This window comes from Castor canadensis, chromosome 3, assembly GCF_047511655.1.
Source record: "Castor canadensis chromosome 3, mCasCan1.hap1v2, whole genome shotgun sequence".
In the NCBI taxonomy this organism is placed as follows: domain Eukaryota; kingdom Metazoa; phylum Chordata; class Mammalia; order Rodentia; family Castoridae; genus Castor; species Castor canadensis.
In genome coordinates, this window is record NC_133388.1 from 33,567,675 (window position 1) to 33,587,453 (window position 19,779).

Here is a 19,779-nt window from a genome sequence, read left to right on the forward strand (position 1 = left end):
TTCCAAAATATTAAATAGGAAATTCCACAAATAAACAATTCATAAGCTTTAAATAACTTTTATTATAGTATGTTGTATTCTATTATTGTTATTAATCTCTCAGTGTGCCTACTATATAAATTGAACTTTATCATATAGATACATATGTCTAGGGAAGAACATAGTGCATATAGTATCCAGTATTGTCCAAGGTTTCAGGCATCTGCAGAACATCTGGGAACTCATTCCCCAGGGCCAGCCTTATGTGGCTTTTGAGAAAATTAAAATACTGTTAGCCTGGTGCCCAGCACCTAATAAGAAATCATTATATTTGACCTATTATTATTGTTGGCATAATTTGACCTTTCAGAAAAGTATAGAAGAATGAGATGCTTTATCTACGTAATTAAGCCAAAGGCTAAGTTATATCTGGAATAGTTTTTTTTGCTGCTCATAAAAACAGCTTTGTTCAACTTCATTTGAATTTTTTTGATAGGCTTCATTTCCCCTCTTCTCATACACATATTTTCCCAGGAGAGTCACTGAACTTTATCATACAATTGCTTTAATTACAGCTTCTAATTCCTTCTTTGCCAAAAGGCATGTATTGTGTATGCACTGCAAGATAGCATGGTTATCCCAACATTAGCTGTTTTGTCTTGCTGTTCTATCAATATTGTACCCTGGCCTGACTGACCCAGCTTCATGGGGTCGTTTGTACACCCTGCATGAATTAACTCCACTGATGTTGTCTGCTCCCATTGTAGCTAATGGCACTGACCCAGCCTTCCATGTGCTTACTGCTAAGCCAGCCCATACTGCTCTAGCACCCGTAGCAATGCCTGTACGTGAAACCAACCCTTGGGCCCATGCCCCTGATGCTGCTAACAAGGAAATTGCAGCCACACATCCGGGTAAGGTGGCCGCAGATGGTGGTGAGGATTCTGGGATCAGATAAATCACCCTGGTTCTAAAATCAGCCAATTACCTGAGGGGAACTAGAGAAGAGTCCTTTTAGGAAAAGTGTGTTCCTTCCTGGAAATAAACTGTTATGAAGAAAAGAACTGGAGGCTTGGCTCAAGTGGTAGAGCACCTGCCTAGGAAGTGTGAGGCCCTGAGTTCAAACCCCAGTACCACCAAAAAAGGCGGGGGGAGGGGGAGTGATGAAGGGAACAAAATAGGTTAGATTGATAGTTCTTAGGCCTAATAGAACAGAACCATCCATAGAGCTTTTATAAAACACAGATTCCTCAGCCCAGTCCCAGAGAACTCATCACAGAATTTGGCAGACATACCTATAAGGAAGAGGGAACCCTGCAATGGCAAGCCTACCAAAGGTGCTACAAAAAGCCCTTTTTATTCTTTGCTTTTCTGTGTTTACTAGTTTTTCTGTAATGAACATGTATTTATTATAATACCAAAGTGTTTTAAAATACTAAACTTTACCAGGTGCCAGTGGCTCATGCCTATAAAATCCTAGTTACTCAGGAAGTAGAGATCAGGAGGATGGTGGCTTAAAGCCAGCTGGGGCAAATAATTCACAAGACCCTATCTCAAAAAAACCCTTCACAAAAAAAGGGCTGGTGGAGTGGCTCACAGTGTAGGCCCTGAGTTCAAACTCCAGTACCACAAAAAAAAAAAACTACTAAACTTTCATCAGAAAGGCTACATATGTCTGGAAATGGTACAGGCAGGGTACAGTAAGGTATGGCCAGTTCACTGGTTACTGTCTTTTTGCCCTATTAAACAAAAATGAATCCCTCAAGCCCTTTAGAGTGTGTGCAAGCTAGTTTCTGTGCTATAGATGAGCCATGGTAATAGGAAAGGTTTCTGATACCAGCCAGCTGCCTTGATTCAGTGCATTCAAGCCATACCTAAACAGCCCAACAACATGGCTGAGAAGCAGCATAGTCTGACAAGTATTTGTCCTACCACAAAATCTCCTTGGCTAGTAATACTTTCCTCCCATGTACCAGAACCACAAAATGCCCCATTGGGGACTTGTTCTACACGTTAGGATCATTCAAATAACCAAGGTTATAAGGTGAGGAAAGAGGCCACTAACTCTTCTGTTGTCTCTCTTCATCTTGTTGGTTCCAGGAACTGAGTGGGGTCAATCTTCTGGTGCTGCCTCTCCAGGTCTCTTCCAGGCTGGTCACAGACGTACTCCCTCCGAGGCTGACCGCTGGTTAGAAGAAGTATCAAAGAGTGTCCGGGCCCAGCAGCCCCAGGCCTCAACTGTCCCTCTGCAGCCAGTTCTCCAGCCTCCTCCACCCACTGCCATCTCCCAGCCCGCACCGCCTTTCCAAGGGAACACATTCCTCAGCTCTCAGCCTGTGCCAGTGGGTGTAGTCCCACCCCTGCAGCCAGCCTTTGTCCCTGCCCAGTCCTATCCTGTGGCCAATGGGATGCCCTATCCAGCCCCTAACATGCCTGTAGTGGGCATCACCCCATCCCAAATGGTAGCCAACATGTTTGGCACTGCAGGCCATCCTCAGGCCACTCACCCCCATCAGTCACCCAGCCTGGTCAAGCAGCAGACATTCCCGCAGTATGAGACAAGCAGTGCCACCGCCAGTCCCTTCTTTAAGCCTCCTGCTCAGCACCTCAACGGTTCTGCAGCTTTCAATGGTGTAGACGATGGCAGGTTGGCCTCAGGAGACAAGCACACAGAGGTTCCTGCAGGTGTCTGCCCAGTGGATCCTTTCGAAGCCCAGTGGGCTGCATTAGAAAGCAAGTCTAAGCAGCGTACCAATCCCTCCCCTACCAACCCTTTCTCCAGTGACTTACAGAAGACATTTGAAATCGAACTTTAGGCAATCTCTGTGGTTTATGTATCTTGTCTGTACCTAGGCAAGGGCAGAGTGTGGAGATCAAAGAAGCAAAGGGGACTTTGTTTCCCTGATCAGTACATTTTTTTACTAATCCCAAAGGTCCCAAGGAGCGAGTCTAGGCACAGAGTGCAGTGAGAGATGATTTAAAAGAAGTGGGAAAACCATTCCTAGAGAAGACTATCTTGCAGCTAGGCTAAAGAACTCCAGGAGATGTTGCCCTCTGTACCTGCCTCCCTCACCCCCTTATAAATCTCTGGTAACAGAGAGGCAGAAGTATCTGAACAGGAATCTATATTCAAAGCACACTTACTGGAATATAAAACACAACAACAGAAAGCAAAATGATCTCCCTTCATTCACCTGCCTCCTCTCAGTACTGGCCTGATTTAGAGATAAAGAACAGGTGGGTTGGGCTCAGACTGGGAAAAGAGGCAGGCTGTGCTGCCAGAATTCTGGGAGTGCACAGCAGCAACTGCCCAGCAGAGCTATATTTTGGGGGTAAAGGTGAGCTTCCATTTTGAGTAACAGAATAAATGTTATAAATATATATCAAAAAGCCAAAATCTTTATTTTTATGCATTTAGAATATTTTAAATAGTTCTCAATATTAAAAAGTTGTATGAGTTGTAAGTAATCTTGCCAAAAGTAAAAGGGTTAGTTGTAAGAAATTGTACATAAGATTGGTTTATCATTGATGCCTATTGAAGTAAAAAGAGGAAGGGTTGAAAGTTGCAGGCGGGATCCCTGGCTTGTTTGTAAGCATTCATTGTAAGTAGCACATCACAACAACAATCATACTTATGACCAATACAGTCACTAGGTTGTAGTTTTAAATAAAGAAAATGAAAGAGCAGTATTGTCCTGGTTTTAAACCTATCATGAAATTCTAATGTCATTATTTTAATGGAATCAACCTAAATACGCTCTAGAGAATATGTTATCTTTTATATATTGTTGCAGTTTCCTTATGTTAATCCTTTATTTTAACACTAAGGTGACAGTGACATAATCATATCCACAGAAGGAAACACAGGGCCACTGTATTGGTTTGTAATGTGGGTTTTGATTGTTTGCCCTTTAAATTTTGTTCCCACATGTTCTGTGAGAATGGGGATTCTGGTTTTACTCATTTTGTGAGCCATGTCCCCCTCCCCCTAGTGAACAGAACATCCCATTGCCAGTCTCAGCCACTTGACCTCGGGTAACAACATGAGATCCCATCTCATTTTTACTTTTGAACGTTGGCCTTACAATCAAATGTAAGTTATATATACATACATACATACATACATACATACATATATATATATATATATATATATTTGTACTGATGAGAATTTATAATCTGCTTTAACAAAAATAAATGTTCGTGGTAGAAGCTTTTGCCCATAAAGAGCTGTTCTTTCTTTACTTTTCTTTATCTGCAAGTGAATTTACTTTTATTTGTTGGTCTTAATTCTCTCTGCTACTGCTACTACAGAGTCCTAGTTTTGGTGGCTAGAAAATCTGTTACCAAGACTAGTATATCCTTGTTTGTGTGGAGGGGACCAGGGTTGAACTCAAGGCTTCGCACTTACAAGGCAGGCGCTCTACTGCTTGAACCACAGTCCATTTTTGCTGTGGTTATTTTGGAAATAGAATCTCATGAACTATTTTCCCAGGCTGGCTTCAAACCATGATCCTCCCAATATAAGCCTCCCAAGTAGCTAGAATTATAGTGTGAGCCACCAGCACCTGGCAGGACTAGTATATCCTTAAATTCATATTTTAAGTACTGGTTGATCTGATTAGAAAGACAGAATCTCAGTCCCACCTCGTGCTGGAGCAGTGCTTCTCAACATTGGCTGTGCATCACCTGGAGAGCTTTTAAAATCCTAAAACCCAGGACTGGGGCTGGCAGAATGCTTACCTGGCAAGCATGAAGCCCTGAGTTCAAACCCCTGTACCTCCAAAAAAAAATAGTAATAAGCTAAAACCCAAGGCTGGGACTGTAGCTCAGTGGTAAGAGTGTGTGTGCAGCACACACAATGTCCACTAGCAACAAAAAAACAAAAACCACCCTAATGCCCAGACTATACACAAGATCAATTAAATTTGGGGGTGGGGGGAGTAACCACAGGTTGTTTTGGTTTTTACTTTTTTTAAGTTCCCAATATGGAAATAGGAATGAGAATCACTGGTCTGGAGTGGGTTTAACTCTATTCTGAGTAGTTTTAAGAGACTAGCTGCTGAGAGCAAGCTAATATCAGACATAACTTTGAAGTATGTGTATCAACAGGCCAAATTCTGGTTTCATTAAATGGGAGAATCCAAGAAAGTGGCCCTTACTCTCCTATTTCTACAGCAAAACCTGCTGTGATAAATGAAAAGAATGTTTCTCAGTATTTTTAAGGGGAATGAAAAAGACCTCTGCCTCTGTTTCCCTTGTTGAATGAGAGGTAGACTGAGAAGCATCAGTTGCCCATGACACAGTTGATCTGTTTCCAGCCAGTGTGTGGGTAGTCAGAGTCACCTTTCGGAGCTTTGGTCCCTGTGTTACCTGTCTTTCCTGTGTCTAGCAAAGTAGGAAGGCAAACTGGAAAGTGACCTGGCAGCTCATTGACTCCAGGCTTGTTTCAGTATTGATGAACGAGAGGTTTTAAAAGGAAAAGGATGACTTCTTCCAACTCCAACTATTTCTGAAGCTACTTCCCTATTACTGTGTCTCCCCCCCACCACCATGGCTCCTCTTACTAATGCTGGGTTTTTTATTGTTCTGATGGTACTGGAGTTTGAACTAGGGCCCCACGTTTGCTAGGCAGGCGCTTTACCACTTGAGCCACTCCACCAGCTCTGCTAATGCTGTTTTTAACAATACTCTGGTTTTTCTTTGACAGCAAATATTCTGCTTCACAGATTCCTGCCTAGGAAGAGAGAAGCTCCTTGTCATTGCACAGAGCAGGCCAGTCAGCTTTACAAAGGAGACACATAACCTTTCACACCCAGCTTTGCATGTCAGCCTTAGAGGGCTTGAGCTTCCCAATGAAGTAAGGAGTGTTTCCAGTTCTTTCATGCTCAGATAACAATGCTAAATGGCTTTTTCATTCCTGATCTCGATACTGAGGCCTTACATTTCATTCTACTTGCTGACAGCTTTCACAAGCATTATACTGTCAGCTCCATGCACTGACAGGATTTGAAGCTGACTGTGGCACTACCTAGAAAGATGAGTAACTAGAGTGGTGGACCACCATGTGACCCCATGTGACGTTTGGTTCTAGCAAAAGTTCCCAACACAGCAGAAGGTGGCATTCCCCTAAGGAAGTGGGCAATAATTTTGAAATCATTACACACACACACACACACACAGAGTACTTTAAAACTGTTTTAAAGAGAACCCTGAATGTTTGCTTTAAAAATGCACTGAACAGATCCTTTGTATAGGTCGAACATCTCTAGCCTAAAATCCAAAATGCTCCAAAACCCAGACATTTTTGAATGTTGACAGAGCACTCAAGTACTTCAGATTTCAGAACATTTCAGATTTTTGGATTATGGATGCTCAAATGGTAAAGTATACAAAATATTCCAAAATCAGAAACATTTCTAATCCAGAGCATTTCAAATAAGGGATCCTCAACCTACAGCAGAAACAGAAATGATAAAGGAAAGCTTGTCCTTAGATTCCTCTTCTTGACAGCTCAGCAGCAGCCTGTGGTCCCTGCTGAGGACCACAGGGAGAAGCTGGCACTGGGTGAGTTTTTGAAAGGGCCAGAGAGAGGAGGCCAAGTTTCCTTTCCCTTCTCAGAGAACTATTCAGGGCTGGGGCCCAAGCTAGCCTTCATCCCTGCTGCCAGACAGGCTGAGCATGTGGCTGGAAGCGGGAACAGCTGGCACAGCAGAAGCTGGAATAATACTCATTGCCACAGAGCTGGGCCTGCAGGATCAAGTCACAGTTGGCCAGCTCCGGCTGGTCGATGCACTCCCTGCCCAGGTCCCTGGGCTGGGCGGCTGGTGCTGCAGAACAACAGGAGAGAGAAGGGGTGAGGCAGACTCACCTGCCCTCTGTAAAAGCAAAGCACAAAGCGCTAAGAGAGATTACCATTTCCACCCACTTGCCAGCCTCACTTCAGCATGCAGTGGTCCTTCTGTTATTTGTGGCCTCAGCCCAGTAAACAGTCCTTCCCAGACAGACACCCCGTATTTACTGACTAGACCATTAAACATCTCTTCAAGTTAACACCCTACCCTTACTAGTGATAGCTGAAGAGCTGAAGGACAATTGCCCTGGCCTCTGGATTGGGAGGAAGACAGGCTAAGATCAGTCCCAAATAGAACTTGTCAGCAAGAGCTGTGTCATCTCCTTCACTGCTGGCTTCTTCCAGCCCCCAAGTTTTTGAACCTTAGATAACAGGTTCCCCATTTTCTTTTTCCACCAGAGAAGGCAATGGATGTTGAACAAGGTAACAGGAAAAGCCTTGTTAACTGTGGCTCTAATGCTACACTGAGAACACAGCCCTTGTGACCAAAACTACCCACAACTGTAGGCCCTCAGGGTGGATCACCTGCCTGGCTCCAGATAACAACTCCCAAACCCTTCCCAGAGCAAGGACTGAGATAATAACCAGCCAGACCACACCTGTGACTGGAACTATTTAACTATGCATACCTTTGTCCACTGCCCTAATTCTTTGTCTGTATTCCAAAGATGGCTAAAAATGAACTGAGTGCTTACTCTGCCTCTTTCCACACCATGTGTGGAGCCATATAATAAACCTTTCTCTGCCTTCAAAAAAAAGCACAGCCCTTGTGCCTTCCTCTAACTTTACTAGTAGCTTTTTTCTTTTAAAGACATATCCTAATTTTTTTTTTGTGGTACTGGAGTTTGAACTCAGGGCTTTGCACTTGCTAGGCAGGTGTTCTATCACTTGAGCCACTCCCTCAGCTGTACTAACAGCTTCTTATCGCTCCTGTGAGAGCTTCGTTCCACTGCATCTTAGGGCTGAATGTCCTGATCGAGTTCTCTTTTCTTTCTGAAGGGGATCAGCTTGGCTTAGACCTGAACAGCATCTTCCCTAAAGCCAGGGTCCCACCCAGGGCAGGGCATGTATCTTCATCCCTGGGTCCCTCAAAGCACCACAAGAAAACTAAACCTAAGCAGAGAGTGGCCTTAGGTTTTGCACGTTGGTATAACCAGAGGATTAGTTAAGACTGTCCCTGAACAAAAACATGAGACCCTATCTGGAAAATAACTAAAGCAAAAAGGGGCTGGGAGCATGGCTCTCAAGTGGTAGAGCTTTTGCCTAGCAAGTGCAAGGCCCTGAGTTCAAACCCCAGTACTGCCAAAAAAATAAAAATAAAATTAGGCAGGACAAAGTAACAGTTTACATTTCATCCCCACAGTATTTTCTGTTCCTCACCTGACTCTTGTAGGCTCTGGTAGTCCCTTACTCTTACCCCAGAATATGACTAGCCCAAGGCCTCCCACCTTAATGCTAATGCTGTAATTCCAGCCTCATACTATATGACCCTGGAAAAACAACGGGGGAGAGCAGACGTGCAGCTTGGTTACTGGCATGATTACAGGTAAAGACAAGAAGAGACAGGGACAGTTTGTAGTCAGGAAAGGGGCCCACAAAATATCTAAAATGGACAACATTCATCCAGCAGAGGGCAGAAGAGGGGCCTGACTGAAGTCATGAGTGGACTCAGGTTGCAGCCACACATCTACAGGGACCCCAACCGACTTCTTCATCAAGCGAGTTTCTGGTTATCATTTGATTTCCTCTGTAGATGTGTCTATAGCTAATCACAAACAAGAATATCTGGGTTCTCTTAACAGCTCTCTTTCTCACAGTAACTCTGCATTTGGTTTGTCTCAAGTCTTGTAAGTTTGGATAGTATGTGGACAGGAGATTGATTTTCTGGACACAGTAGAGGTGAAAATTAGTTCCTGCAATGTGGTGCTTTGTGCCAAGATGCTGTGCTCATTCATGCATGCACACACTTGGCCCCCCCAGCTCTCTGAGCACCTGCTGATGCTGGGCCCTGGGGTCTCAGCCGCTGCCTCAGGAGCTCACAGACTGGAAGCCTGAGTGTCAGCTCCATACATAAAGCAACATTTCAACCACAGACCTTTACCCTCTGGCACTGGGCAATTCCCATCCTTCAGTGTAGCAGCCAAGAGGCAAGTAGGCCCATCCCTGCATGGACCAGCATTCCTGGTGTGAGTCTACAGAATGACTGTTCTGAACATCTAGCCAGGAAGGGGGCTTGGCACTGTCTAGGCCAGGACCCTCCCCAAGGTTGGACCAGTTCTCTAAGAACTGTACGCTTGGCCTGGGGCACTATTCAGGCCCTCAATGAACCAGGACCAGGCACACATAGAAGAACCAGATGGGCAGAGTGCCCCTCCCCCCTGCCCTCTGGCTTATTTGAACACAGCTCTGGTGAGGAGTTTGAACATTAAGCCACAATCTATTTCACCAATTCTGAAATGCACTGATTTTCAGATTGGTCTGTGTTTTAACAGATGTCTCAGCTCTGTGTCATTTAATTGACAGCATTTTTTCAAAGTGGTACCATCCTACAGTACAATACTCAGATTTGCTGAACTATGATAACTCACAAAGACTGGGAGCTGGAAGATATGAGGCTAAAGTGTCAAATTATTCAATAATGCTGGCAACAGTTCACTGCATTACAGGTGTAATAATTATTAATGTATTATTTAATAATATTATCATTAACCCTGATTTGTCAAAAGACCTGGGTTCTAGTCCTCAGTTGGGCCATTAATGTGCAGTGTGACTGGTGGAAACACCCTTAAGATCTCTGGGTACCTGTCCCACTGGGGAAAGAATGACGCTAGCCCCTGCCCTCTTGGGTCTGGGTTATATGCTCAAATGGTTAGAGGCACTTTGCACTCATAGGACCACTTTTTTTTTTTTAAGAATAAGGCCTATTTAATTTTAAATTATGTGTTTATTTTGTGGTGCTGTGATGGAGCCTCACATGTGCAACCCATGTTTGGTAGGCAAGTGCTCTACCACTGAGCTACATCCCTATCCCCACAGGACCACCTTCTGCCACCCTGGATAGAAGGGACAGATCGTAGTGATCTGTCTGCTTTAAGTATTATCATGAAATCCTGGCCAATCATACATTTCAAAATAAAATTGGCAAGTGTAAATGACAATGCTTAACATCTGCTGGGCTACTGCCAGTGCTTGGCATCCTTCATCCTCACCGCAGCTCAGTGATGGGGCAGCCCACTGCACCAAGGAGGAAAGCGAGGCTCAGGAGAGGTCAGCCCCTTGCCCCAAGCAATACTCCCAGAAGCTAAGATTTGGCCTGGAGGCACCCACAGCCAGCCCTGGAGGATGAGCAGGTGCTCTGGGGAATGTGCCCACCACCCTAATAGACAGGTGTTCATACCTGGCGGGGCCACCTTGACCTTGGTGCTGCGGCTGACTGCCTGGCTTCCACGGTAGGCGCTGCACGTGTAAGCACCCTCATCCCTGGCCCGCAAGTTATGGATCAGCAGCGTGCCATCTGGGGACTGGTGTACACGGTGACCATCAGCCTGCACTGGCAGCCCATTCCTAGAGGGGAGAAGGCACTGCATGTGCCGTCCAGGTTCTCTGGTCTTTAGGCCCTAGGAGGCCTGGGACACAGAGGAAGTTGTCAAAGGCCACTCTAGGGCCAACCATCCCTCCCCTTGATGCTCCGGACAGGCACACCAAAAAGGCACAAGAACATTACAAAATAACAGAGTCTAAGCACACCGATCTGAGACATGGTAAATTTGCCTCTTATCCACAACAGAATCCACAACGGCTTTTCAGTGGTCGGGGGCCCTGTGCTCACGAGCAACACATGCACCTAGCACCCCTGCCTTCAGGGCACCAGGGAAAATGCAGGTGGTCAGGAGCCTCCAAGAAAGTCTAAAGAGAAGGAGGAAGTGGCAGCAACTGTCTGACAAGAGAGGTGACCATGGGGACTCAGGAAGGCCAAAGCCACAGCAAGGACAGCAGTGAGGGAAGATGTACGCAGTAAGTGCACGCGGAATGCAGGGCAGGGCAGGAGTCAGTCAACTGGTTCTTGGGCTCTGGCCAGGAGTTTGGATTGGCTCCTGGGACTTGGTGGAGGGGTCTGAGCTAAATAGGAACTAACTGGGCTTGTGGGGGTGGGGGGAACCCTGAAGAAGAGCAACCAGGGAAGTGGCTGCTGCCTGGTGCATATGGGGCAGATGACATAGGCAGTTTAAAAAAAAAAAAAAAAAGGGACCTGGGCAAAGGTCAGGTGTAGGAGGTGGAAAGGAAGCAATCAGGTATGGGTCACTGTGGTGTCCCTCCAATCAGGGAGACCCAAAGTAGGGGTGAGAAGTAGTTATGTTATGTTTCACCATTTGGATCTAGGGTACCTAAGAGACATCAGAAGTGTCAGATTTGAGGTCTGGCTTCCGGGAGTCCAGACCCAGAAGTGTATCAGCACAAGGTGGCCTCAGGAAGAGTGTCTCCAAGGTTGTCCCAGGTGAGGTCACCAAGGACAGAGCCTGAGGCACAGCCCTGAACGGGGCTTCCTGGAGCCAAGGGAAGGGAGCACATAAGATGGAGCAGGTAGTTAGCAAAGCACTACAGGTCAGGTAAGGACTGAGCTGTGTCCTGTGATATTAGGAACAAGCAGGTGATTGGTGGCCTTGGCCAGGACAGTTTCTCCTGGAACAGGGGCTGGAATATGAGTAGAGTGGTAACCAGATAGAGACAAGCTGAGCAGTCATGCTGTGAGGGGGACACTGAGCACAGAAGCCCCAGGCATCCAGGCCACACCAGAGGCAGCTAACCTCTAGGTCCTGTCACCTCTCCTACCAGTGCACAGCCTGTTCCCAACTTGCTGCTGCCTCTGCTGGAACATTCCCCTCATTAAAGCCAATCATTATAGTTATTACAGTCAGTCATTAACAGCCCACTGCAGTCACTAACCCTGGCCTCTCCAGGCCTGAACAGCCTCGCCCTCCTCTGTGCAGACAGCACTTGGGGCAAACCTCATCTGGAGCTCCTGGGACACAAGGCCATCTCCTGCCCAGGGTGCCCTGGGGTTCAAATGACCCCAAAGTCCCCAGAGGATAGCCTAGTCCCTACACATTCCAGGGAGGGAGCAGTCAAAAATACTTACAAAATGAAAGAATGAACAAAAGACCAATCAATCTGGGTAAAAGGCCACTGAAGTCCCCAAAGCTGAGTGAGCTGTGGGTCTTAGTGCAGGGAGATCTGCTATGTCTGCAGGCATTTTCTATTGTCATAAACTGGGATGGGAATGTTACTGACACCTAGTGGGGAGATGTCCCGGATGTTGCTAAATAGCCTGAAAACACACAGGACCCAAACAGCAACCAAACTTGGCTGATCCAGAACATCAGCAATGCTGAAGTTAAGAAACCCTAGTGTAGACTGGTCTATAATCCCAGCACTTGGGAAACTGGGGCAAGAGGATGTGAGTTCAAGGCCAGCCTCAAAAGAGACCTTGTCAGAGAGAGGGATACAGGAAGGCGGGGGAGGAAAGAGAGAGAGAGAGACAGAGACAGAGAACAGGAAAGGAAAGGAGAAGGGAGAGGATAGGAGAGGAGGGGAGGGGAGGGGAGGGAAGAAGAGGGGAGGGAGGGAGAGAGAAGAAGAAGGAAGGGGAGGGGAGGGGAGGGGAGAGGAGAGAAAATGAGTGTATCCTAACCAGTGGCAAAGCAAGCTGTCCTACAGGGCTTCATGGCATAGGACGAGGGGGCTGCAGTCCCTGTCCCTGGCACCAGACCTTGAAGAAGGCATGGGGGCAGTGGTGACTGTGACATTTGTGGCAGAAAGGTGAACCACCACAGCTAAGGTTGTAAGCACAGGGACTGCATGGAATACCACCCTACCTGGACCATCGGATGTTCACGCCTTCTCCTGCCACCACACACAGCAGCCTGGCTGTGTCACCCTCTGGCACTGTCACAGTAGGGGGCATGCCTGTGATTGTCAGCTCCCCTGGACATAAGAAACACTGTCAGCCGCTGCACAGATTTTGCCCCATCAAGCCACTTCACCTTAAAGGCCATTTACCCCACTCAGGACTTCCACATTACCCAGAACTCTGAGCTGAACCCAAAGCTGGTCTCGGTCCTGACCATTGAAAGCAACACAGGCGTAGAAGCCTCCATCTTCCACAGTTACTTGGCTGATGAGCAGAGAGCCATCAGGCTGCACCTGGTGTCTTGGGACCAAACACAGTCAGTTGGCTCCAGCCCAAGAAGGCCTGGCCTGGGGCAGGAGAAGCAGGGAGGCAGGGATGAGAGGCTGAGCAGGAAGATCTAGCTGAAGAGTCCTGGGCCTCAGGCCCTCACTGCCTTCAGCTGCCGGCACTTTAATTTTCTTGAAAACATCTGGCTTTTAAGCCTAAGAAATCATTTCAAGTTTTCTGATACAAAATAATTCTGGGTTGGGTTTCTAGTTTTTGCCATACTCCAATCCTGGTTCTTTCTACCTACCGCTTGTGAGCTGTGTGGTATTAAGCTCCAATGTGTAAATGGGGAAGACAGCATGTGCCTCAGTGTGTCTCTGCAGATTATCCGCCAAAGAACAAGCCTCACACTCAGCGTACACTCAATAAATGTCAGCAATTAGGACTCAGTCAAGACTGTGTTGAGTCTATCTCCTTCCTCAGCCATCGCCTGTTAGTCAGCCTATTTCTGTCCACCAACCCCACTCTAGAAAGGCCCAGGGAGCCAAATGTTGACTGGCCCAGTTGCCCAGTGCCCCCAGCTCCATCTCCTGAGAGCCCTGCATCCTCCTCAACCCTCTACAGGATGGGGAGGGGCTGGAGGCAGAACAGGAAGAAGGAGAGGAGCTGAACGAACCTGGGGGACGAGATGGACTGCCCATCTCTCTGCCATTCAATGGCTGGGGGCGGGAAGCCTTCAGCACGGCAGGTCAACAGGATCTGCTGGCCTGGACTGGTGTCCACCACCCTGGGCTGGGTCCGGTCCAGACGCAGCCTGAAAAACAAGCCACTCACAGTCATGAGGGGCCTTTGTCGCTGCCTCCCCCACTCCCATGGGGACCTCTACTTGCATCCCCTTCTACTTCTCCAGTCAATTTCAGCTTCCAAAAATCACTCTGTTCTCTGTAAGACACTATCACTAATTAAGAGGAAAGTCTCAAAGCTACCAGGGGTGTTCTCTCTGTCTCTCTCTCCCTCCCTCTCTCTCTCTATCTCTCTCTCTCCCTCTCTCTCTCTCTCACACACACACACACACACACACACACACCAGCATCTCCATCCATCTCTTCCCTGGTCTGCATATTCACTATGAGGACCTTGATTTTGACCCTCCCTCAGCCCTGCCCCCAACCCCCATAAACTGAGCCAGCTCTGTGCCCTCCTCCTCCAAGAAGCACTTCCTGGATCCTTAAACTCTGGGAGCCTCCCTCCTTTGGTTACTGAGTCCTGAGTCCATGAACCTTCACTACTCCCAGCAGCTTAGAGTGAGGACTTCCCTTCCTTCCCCGAGATCCAGCTCAATCAAGAAGCCATGTTTTTCTAATCCTCACCTCCCAGAGCCCTGTGCAGGGGCGAGCAAGTCTGGTCACACACACCCCTTTCCCTCCTCTCCCACAGAGATCCCAGACCCTGGCGCTAGCGTGGGAGAGGCTGAGGGCAAGGGCATGGCAGAACTGTTACCGGGTTGCAGGCCGTGGCTGTGAGGAGGAGATGATCCTCCGGCCCCCAGCATCTGCCCCTAGACTGGAGTCTGGAGGACGGTGACCCTGGGAAGGGTCCCTGGTGTGAGGGAAGTACCTCAGCTCGGTCTCAGACAGCACCGCCATGTCATCCCCTGTCATGAGGTGGAGATAATCAAGGTGTGAGCTGCGGGGGGAAGGGAAGGAAGTGGGGCCATGAGGCCAGCAAGGATGTGTGGAAAAGTGAGGGCCTCCTCCTGCCACCAGGAGTAACCCAGAGAAGCACCTCAGGCCCCTCTCGTGTGAAGGCAGCCCTGCCAGGCTCTCCCACCCTGTTCCTCCCACACTGTGACTTGTAGGAGCCTTGGGACGGATAGGGTGAGGACAGAGACCCCTGATCCGAAGCTGGATTTTCTGGGGGTCATGGCCTGGCCTGCGGCTGCCACAGCTGTAGGTGCCAGCGTCCTCTGCCCTCAGGGGGCCGATGACCAGGGAGCCATCAGACTGCAGCTGGTGCCTGAATGAAGAGAGGGGTTTCGGTGAGCGCTGGGCTCCTGTGAGCAACAGTGAATCCTCCCTTAGGCCTGGCGATCCTACCAGAGGGACCATAGCCCCACAGAGCACTCCTGAGCCCACTCACACTCCCAGCCCAGGAGAGGTCAGAGGGGCCTCTGAGTAAAGGGTGCTGCACACAGGTGATGGACTCTCATTGTTACACACACCTGTCAGAGGAGATGGGTCGGCCATCTTTCTGCCACCTAGCCTGGGGTTCCGGGGAGGTGTCACCAGGGCAGAAAAGCTGCACCAACTGCCCCAGAGTTGCCTGCACCAGGGAGGGCTCCAAGTCTGCCAAGCTGTTCCTGGAGAGGTCAGAGGTGAGGATCTGCCTGCTAGCATGAGGACCAGGACCAGGGACCACCTGCCCCAAAGGGCCTGTCCTAGGCACTTGCAGGGCCCAAGAGGGCCATGGGAGGCCAAGGTCCTGAAGTCCCCAGGACTCCAGCCCTCCTGACCTCGCCACCACACCCAAGGAAACCGCCAAGTGTTGCAGGGGCGTGGGGGGAGTGGGGGGCTTGAAAGTGACCACACACACCCCACATCCATGTGGGGAGCAAACTATACCCTTGCCTCCTGAAGCATGTAAATTTTGAATTTTGAATTTTGTTTTTTAACTTTCTCAGATCCTTTACTAATATGACCCAGACCCAAGAGTACAAGCGAAGGGAACCGGCACCAACCCAGCAGATAGGCAGGGCAGGAAACTATCACCATCTTACATCTCAAGAAACTGAGGCATGGAGAAGTTAGAGAACTTGCCAAAGGTCAAGAAACCAGGAAGCTTGTCCAGTAGGACAGCCCCCGGGCTACCTGGCAGATCTGACAGGAAATCCAGGAACCCCCATCTAGCCCCATGTCAGGGTTCTAGCTCCAGCAGGCTCACCTGTCCCCTGGCACACTCTCCCCGACCTGGGGAAGTTGGGCCTTACCTGTAGGAGGGGCTGTAGGAGGGTGGCACTGGCCGTCCAGCATCTCTGCCCTGTCCGGGGGCTCTGGACCCAAGCTCCTGGCCCCCAGGCCGTTCTGCAAACGTCCGAGTGTGGGGTGCCTCTCCTGGGCCAGGCTCTTTTTCTCCCCGCCAGGGACCACCAGAAGGCGAGGGCTGTCTCGGGGCTGTGGCCCCTGTCCTGTGCCCAGGCTCCTGTTGGCCTCCAAGACGGCTGCTGTCACCATTTGTGTGCGCTCTCCGGCCAGAGGCCCCAGGCTCGGGATGGTGGGGCCCGTGCTGGGCCTGGCAGCTGCTCATGCACTCCTGCTCCGAGGCGAAATTATTGGCATTGCCATAGCAACCACCAAACCAGAAACGGTTGCACCGGCCCACGGAGGCGACGAAGTACCAGCGGGCGGCCCAGTCTGCACAGGACCCATGGGCGCTGGGCAGCAGGCATCGCACAGGGTAGGCTGGGGATAGGTGTGGGCTATGTCACCCAGGTGGCCAGTGTGAACGCTGCACCTGACATCCGCTGCCTCAGACTTACGGGCCGTGCCCTTCCCAGTTTGTGGAGCACAGCTGCACCCCTGCTGGGCCCTGGGAGCACAGGCCACTTCCAGGATCTGCTCACTGCTCAGATGTGTCCACAGCAGCCTCCACCCACAGAACCCAGCCTCCATGAGGACAGGGCCGATATCCACATCCAGCCTCCAGCACACCCCTGACCACTAGCCTGTCTGGTTCTGGACAACCCCAGAATGGTCCCTGGAAACCATCAGGCATTGTCCTGTGCTCCAGCCTCAGTGAGGTCCTGTCCCCGCCTCACGCCAGGATTCAGTCCTATCTACATCCGTCCCAGCACGACCCACACTAGCACTGTCTGCTATGGGAGAGGGCTGGCTCCCATAAAAAAAGGGATGGTACTTCTTTTTTCCTGGGGATCCCACCCATAACCTTCCCCAAACTCCCACAGCAGCCAGAAGGACTCAAGTGCAAACTTGGATGTAAGAAGAGCCCAGCAATGTCCTCTGGCCTGCCATCTAGTGGGCGTGGAAACCAGTAGGAAGGTCTTTGGCTATTGGGTGGGGGTTGGGGACACGGTGGGACTAGGGTCCACTCACGATAGCTAGGCTGACCCAGACAACCTTCTCCAAGAGGGCCAGCTGCAGAGGCGATGTTGTCATAGCAACAGCCAAACCGGGAGCCCCGGCACTCACTGGGCTCACTCTCCTGGGCCTGGTGCTGGTGGGCCTTGGGGGCCTGGAGGGAAAGCCCAGGATTGGGAAGTTAGGAGCAGGCCTGGCTCTTGTGGGGACCCAGAGCTGCCTGGAGGAGGACAGCAGGAAGAGAGAAGGGACAGAACTCTAGCCCCAGAGGTCAAGAGAATGTGAAATGAAGCCCGTTTCTGAAGCTTGTGCCCTCAAGAAAGTGGTCAGGCCCAAGTCTTGCAGGGCCCTCCCCTGACTAAGGCCAACCTGCAAAGATGCTGGGTCAAGTGACACTGAGCAGGCTGAGGCCAAGACTCTCTCCCCTCTCACATAAGCCAGACACTTACCGTGGAAACCACTGCCCTGGACCCTGGCCTGCTCCCAGGGTTGTCACCACCATAAGACCTGGCACAGCCAGCCTGCTGAGGTCCCTCAGCCACAGATACCCCGTCAGGACAGCATCCATACCTAGGCAGACAGCACACAACCAGCCCTCACTGCCAGCCTGGCTCTGGCTCTTCCAGGGACCCCAGTACCTCAGCGTCCAGCATGGAGGGACCAGGCTCTGAGGCTGACTTGGCAAGGCCCCTGTGAGCTCTGGTCTCTGCCCAAGTCCACTGCCACCCTGCAGCTGCCAGCAAGGGCAGCAAAGTACTGGCTCTGACAACTGAAGAGAGAGATACTGGACTTACAGTCAACACCATGTACCCAAGAAGTGGGAATTCATCTGAACTGCCCAAACAGCGGGTCCCCAGGACAGAGAATAGGGTCAAAAGGAGCCCACCGTTTACTTTGCCTCCATCAACCAGGGTAGGGAAGCAACGTGAAAGTTAGAATACATCACAGAACCTTCCACGGACTGATCTCCCTGTGCTCAGTTCATTCTCACAGCCCCACCCAGTGGCCATCATTGTTTCCCATTCGCAGAAGGTGAAGCCAAGATCAGAAAGGCTACGTAACTTGCCGTAAGTCACCCAGCATACAGCTGCTAAATGGCTGAGCTGCAAGTCACCCCCAGGACCCCAAATCTGGGGCACTTAGCACCCCAGTCCCTGAGTGGGGGCCTGTCCAGGGTAGGCCATGGAAGAAGATCAAGGAGGGTACTGGGCAGGGTGGGATGACTTAGCCTCTCTGCAAGGCTGGGGCAGGGAAGTATCAGGTTTTGGGGGACTGATCCACTCTTGTTCAGCCTGGCACGGCGCTCCCAGAGCCTGGCTGGGATCTGAGAGGTGGAATCCCCCGTAACCTTCTCAGAGCCTTGAGCCATCTCTGCACAAGCTGACCTCTGCAAAAGGGCTGGGGACCCACTGGGCACATTAGAAGCTCATGAGGAGGGAAACAAGCCCCCAAGAGCACGCGTCAGGGAAGCTCAGACTTAAACTTGAGAATTGTAATCCTAAACTCGCCAAACCTGCCCACCCCCTTCCCTGGGCAGAGCTGTTGGCCCGCGGCCCACCATCACCAGGCCCACCTGGTGAGGAGGAAGAGCTGTTGCCAACCTACCTGCTCTGCTGACATGAGGCCCCAGCCCCAGGACAACCTTGCCACTGTGGCCCGAGAGACAGCGTGTGGCCATCGGGGCAGCATCCGTAGGGGCTGTATCTGCAGTCTCGGGACCCTGAGCCGGACCTTGGGGGCTGCCAGTGTGGGGATTGCTGCAGAGAGGGAGCCGGGCCTGGAGCTGACAAGTGGGGACCCTGGTTTCCCCTGGATTTACTCTGGACCCAGGGTCGCTCCTGAGCAGCCCACTGCTGGTGTCTAGGATCTAGAAGGGGGAAGCAAAAGCCATGTTGATGTCCTCACATGGTCCCATACCCTCTACCCATGTCCACATGGAACCAACTGCCCTTGAACCCAACAGACCATGACCCAGTGGCCACCAGTACCCCCACCTTAGTCCTCCATCTCTAGACCACCCAGTCAGACACAAAGATGACAGGGCCCAGCTGGGAGACTGGACCCAGTTTCTTACCTGAGGTAGGGGCTACCCGAGGGCCCAAAGGCATCTGGGGGTCCCTGGGATGGGCATGTGAGTCCTGCACACTGGGGACCTCTGTGAGGACCCAAGGAACAGGCACAGAGGGCAGAACCAGTGAAAAGAAGAACCAGAGACAAAATTAGCATTCCAGCACATAAAACAAAACATGGTACCCAGACTTCTAACTGGACTAATTAGGGGCTGCTGTGTTTTGCTCAGTGGTAGAGCACATGCTTTGTAAGCACATGGTCCTGGGTTCCAACCCCAGCACCAAAAACAAGGCAGAGAGAATGAACTTGTAAAAACACAATTAACAGCTGTGTATGGTGATGCCCACTTGTAATCGCAGCACTCCAGAATCTGAGACAGAAGATCAAGAGTTCGAAGCTGGCCTGGGCTACATAATGAGACTGTCAAAAAACAACCAAACAAAAAACCGCGAATAATCCAATCAAAAACAGCGACGTTGGCGGAATGCAAAGCTTAGAGGTAGAGTAATTTTCTGATCTGTCTGAGGCCCTGGATTGGATCCCCAGCACCACAAAGGAAGAAAGGGTGCAGACAGGGCATCCAGAGCACACAGGTGAAAAGATGACGA

The 19,779-nt window shown here is 50.0% G+C and overlaps 2 protein-coding genes across 19 annotated transcripts in view; one reads left to right on the forward strand and one right to left on the reverse strand.

Annotated features, from left to right (window-relative positions):
* Positions 1-2,890, forward strand: part of Numb (NUMB endocytic adaptor protein) — a 137,815-nt gene extending 134,925 nt beyond the window's left edge. For 13 of the 15 annotated variants that reach the window (XM_074067600.1, XM_074067595.1, XM_074067596.1 and 10 more), the window contains 2 exons: positions 747-893; positions 2,080-2,890. In XM_074067600.1, coding sequence (XP_073923701.1) covers positions 747-893; positions 2,080-2,795 — 863 coding nt within the window. In that variant the 3' untranslated portion in view covers positions 2,796-2,890. The remainder of the gene's footprint in view (positions 1-746; positions 894-2,079) is intronic. The other 2 variants (XM_074067607.1, XM_074067608.1) reach the window with 1 other exon arrangement.
* Positions 1-19,779, reverse strand: part of Papln (papilin, proteoglycan like sulfated glycoprotein) — a 60,710-nt gene that overhangs the window by 22,649 nt on the left and 18,282 nt on the right. For 3 of the 4 annotated variants that reach the window (XM_020175126.2, XM_074067592.1, XM_074067593.1), the window contains exons 15-27: positions 19,176-19,256; positions 18,707-18,968; positions 17,551-17,671; positions 17,117-17,255; positions 15,994-16,465; positions 15,229-15,366; positions 14,899-15,023; positions 14,508-14,661; positions 13,684-13,821; positions 12,913-13,040; positions 12,706-12,814; positions 10,230-10,396; positions 2,045-6,809 (exon numbers count right to left, since the gene is read on the reverse strand). In XM_020175126.2, coding sequence (XP_020030715.2) covers positions 6,634-6,809; positions 10,230-10,396; positions 12,706-12,814; positions 12,913-13,040; positions 13,684-13,821; positions 14,508-14,661; positions 14,899-15,023; positions 15,229-15,366; positions 15,994-16,465; positions 17,117-17,255; positions 17,551-17,671; positions 18,707-18,968; positions 19,176-19,256 — 2,210 coding nt within the window. In that variant the 3' untranslated portion in view covers positions 2,045-6,633. The remainder of the gene's footprint in view (positions 1-2,044; positions 6,810-10,229; positions 10,397-12,705; positions 12,815-12,912; positions 13,041-13,683; positions 13,822-14,507; positions 14,662-14,898; positions 15,024-15,228; positions 15,367-15,993; positions 16,466-17,116; positions 17,256-17,550; positions 17,672-18,706; positions 18,969-19,175; positions 19,257-19,779) is intronic. The other variant, XM_074067594.1, reaches the window with a different exon arrangement.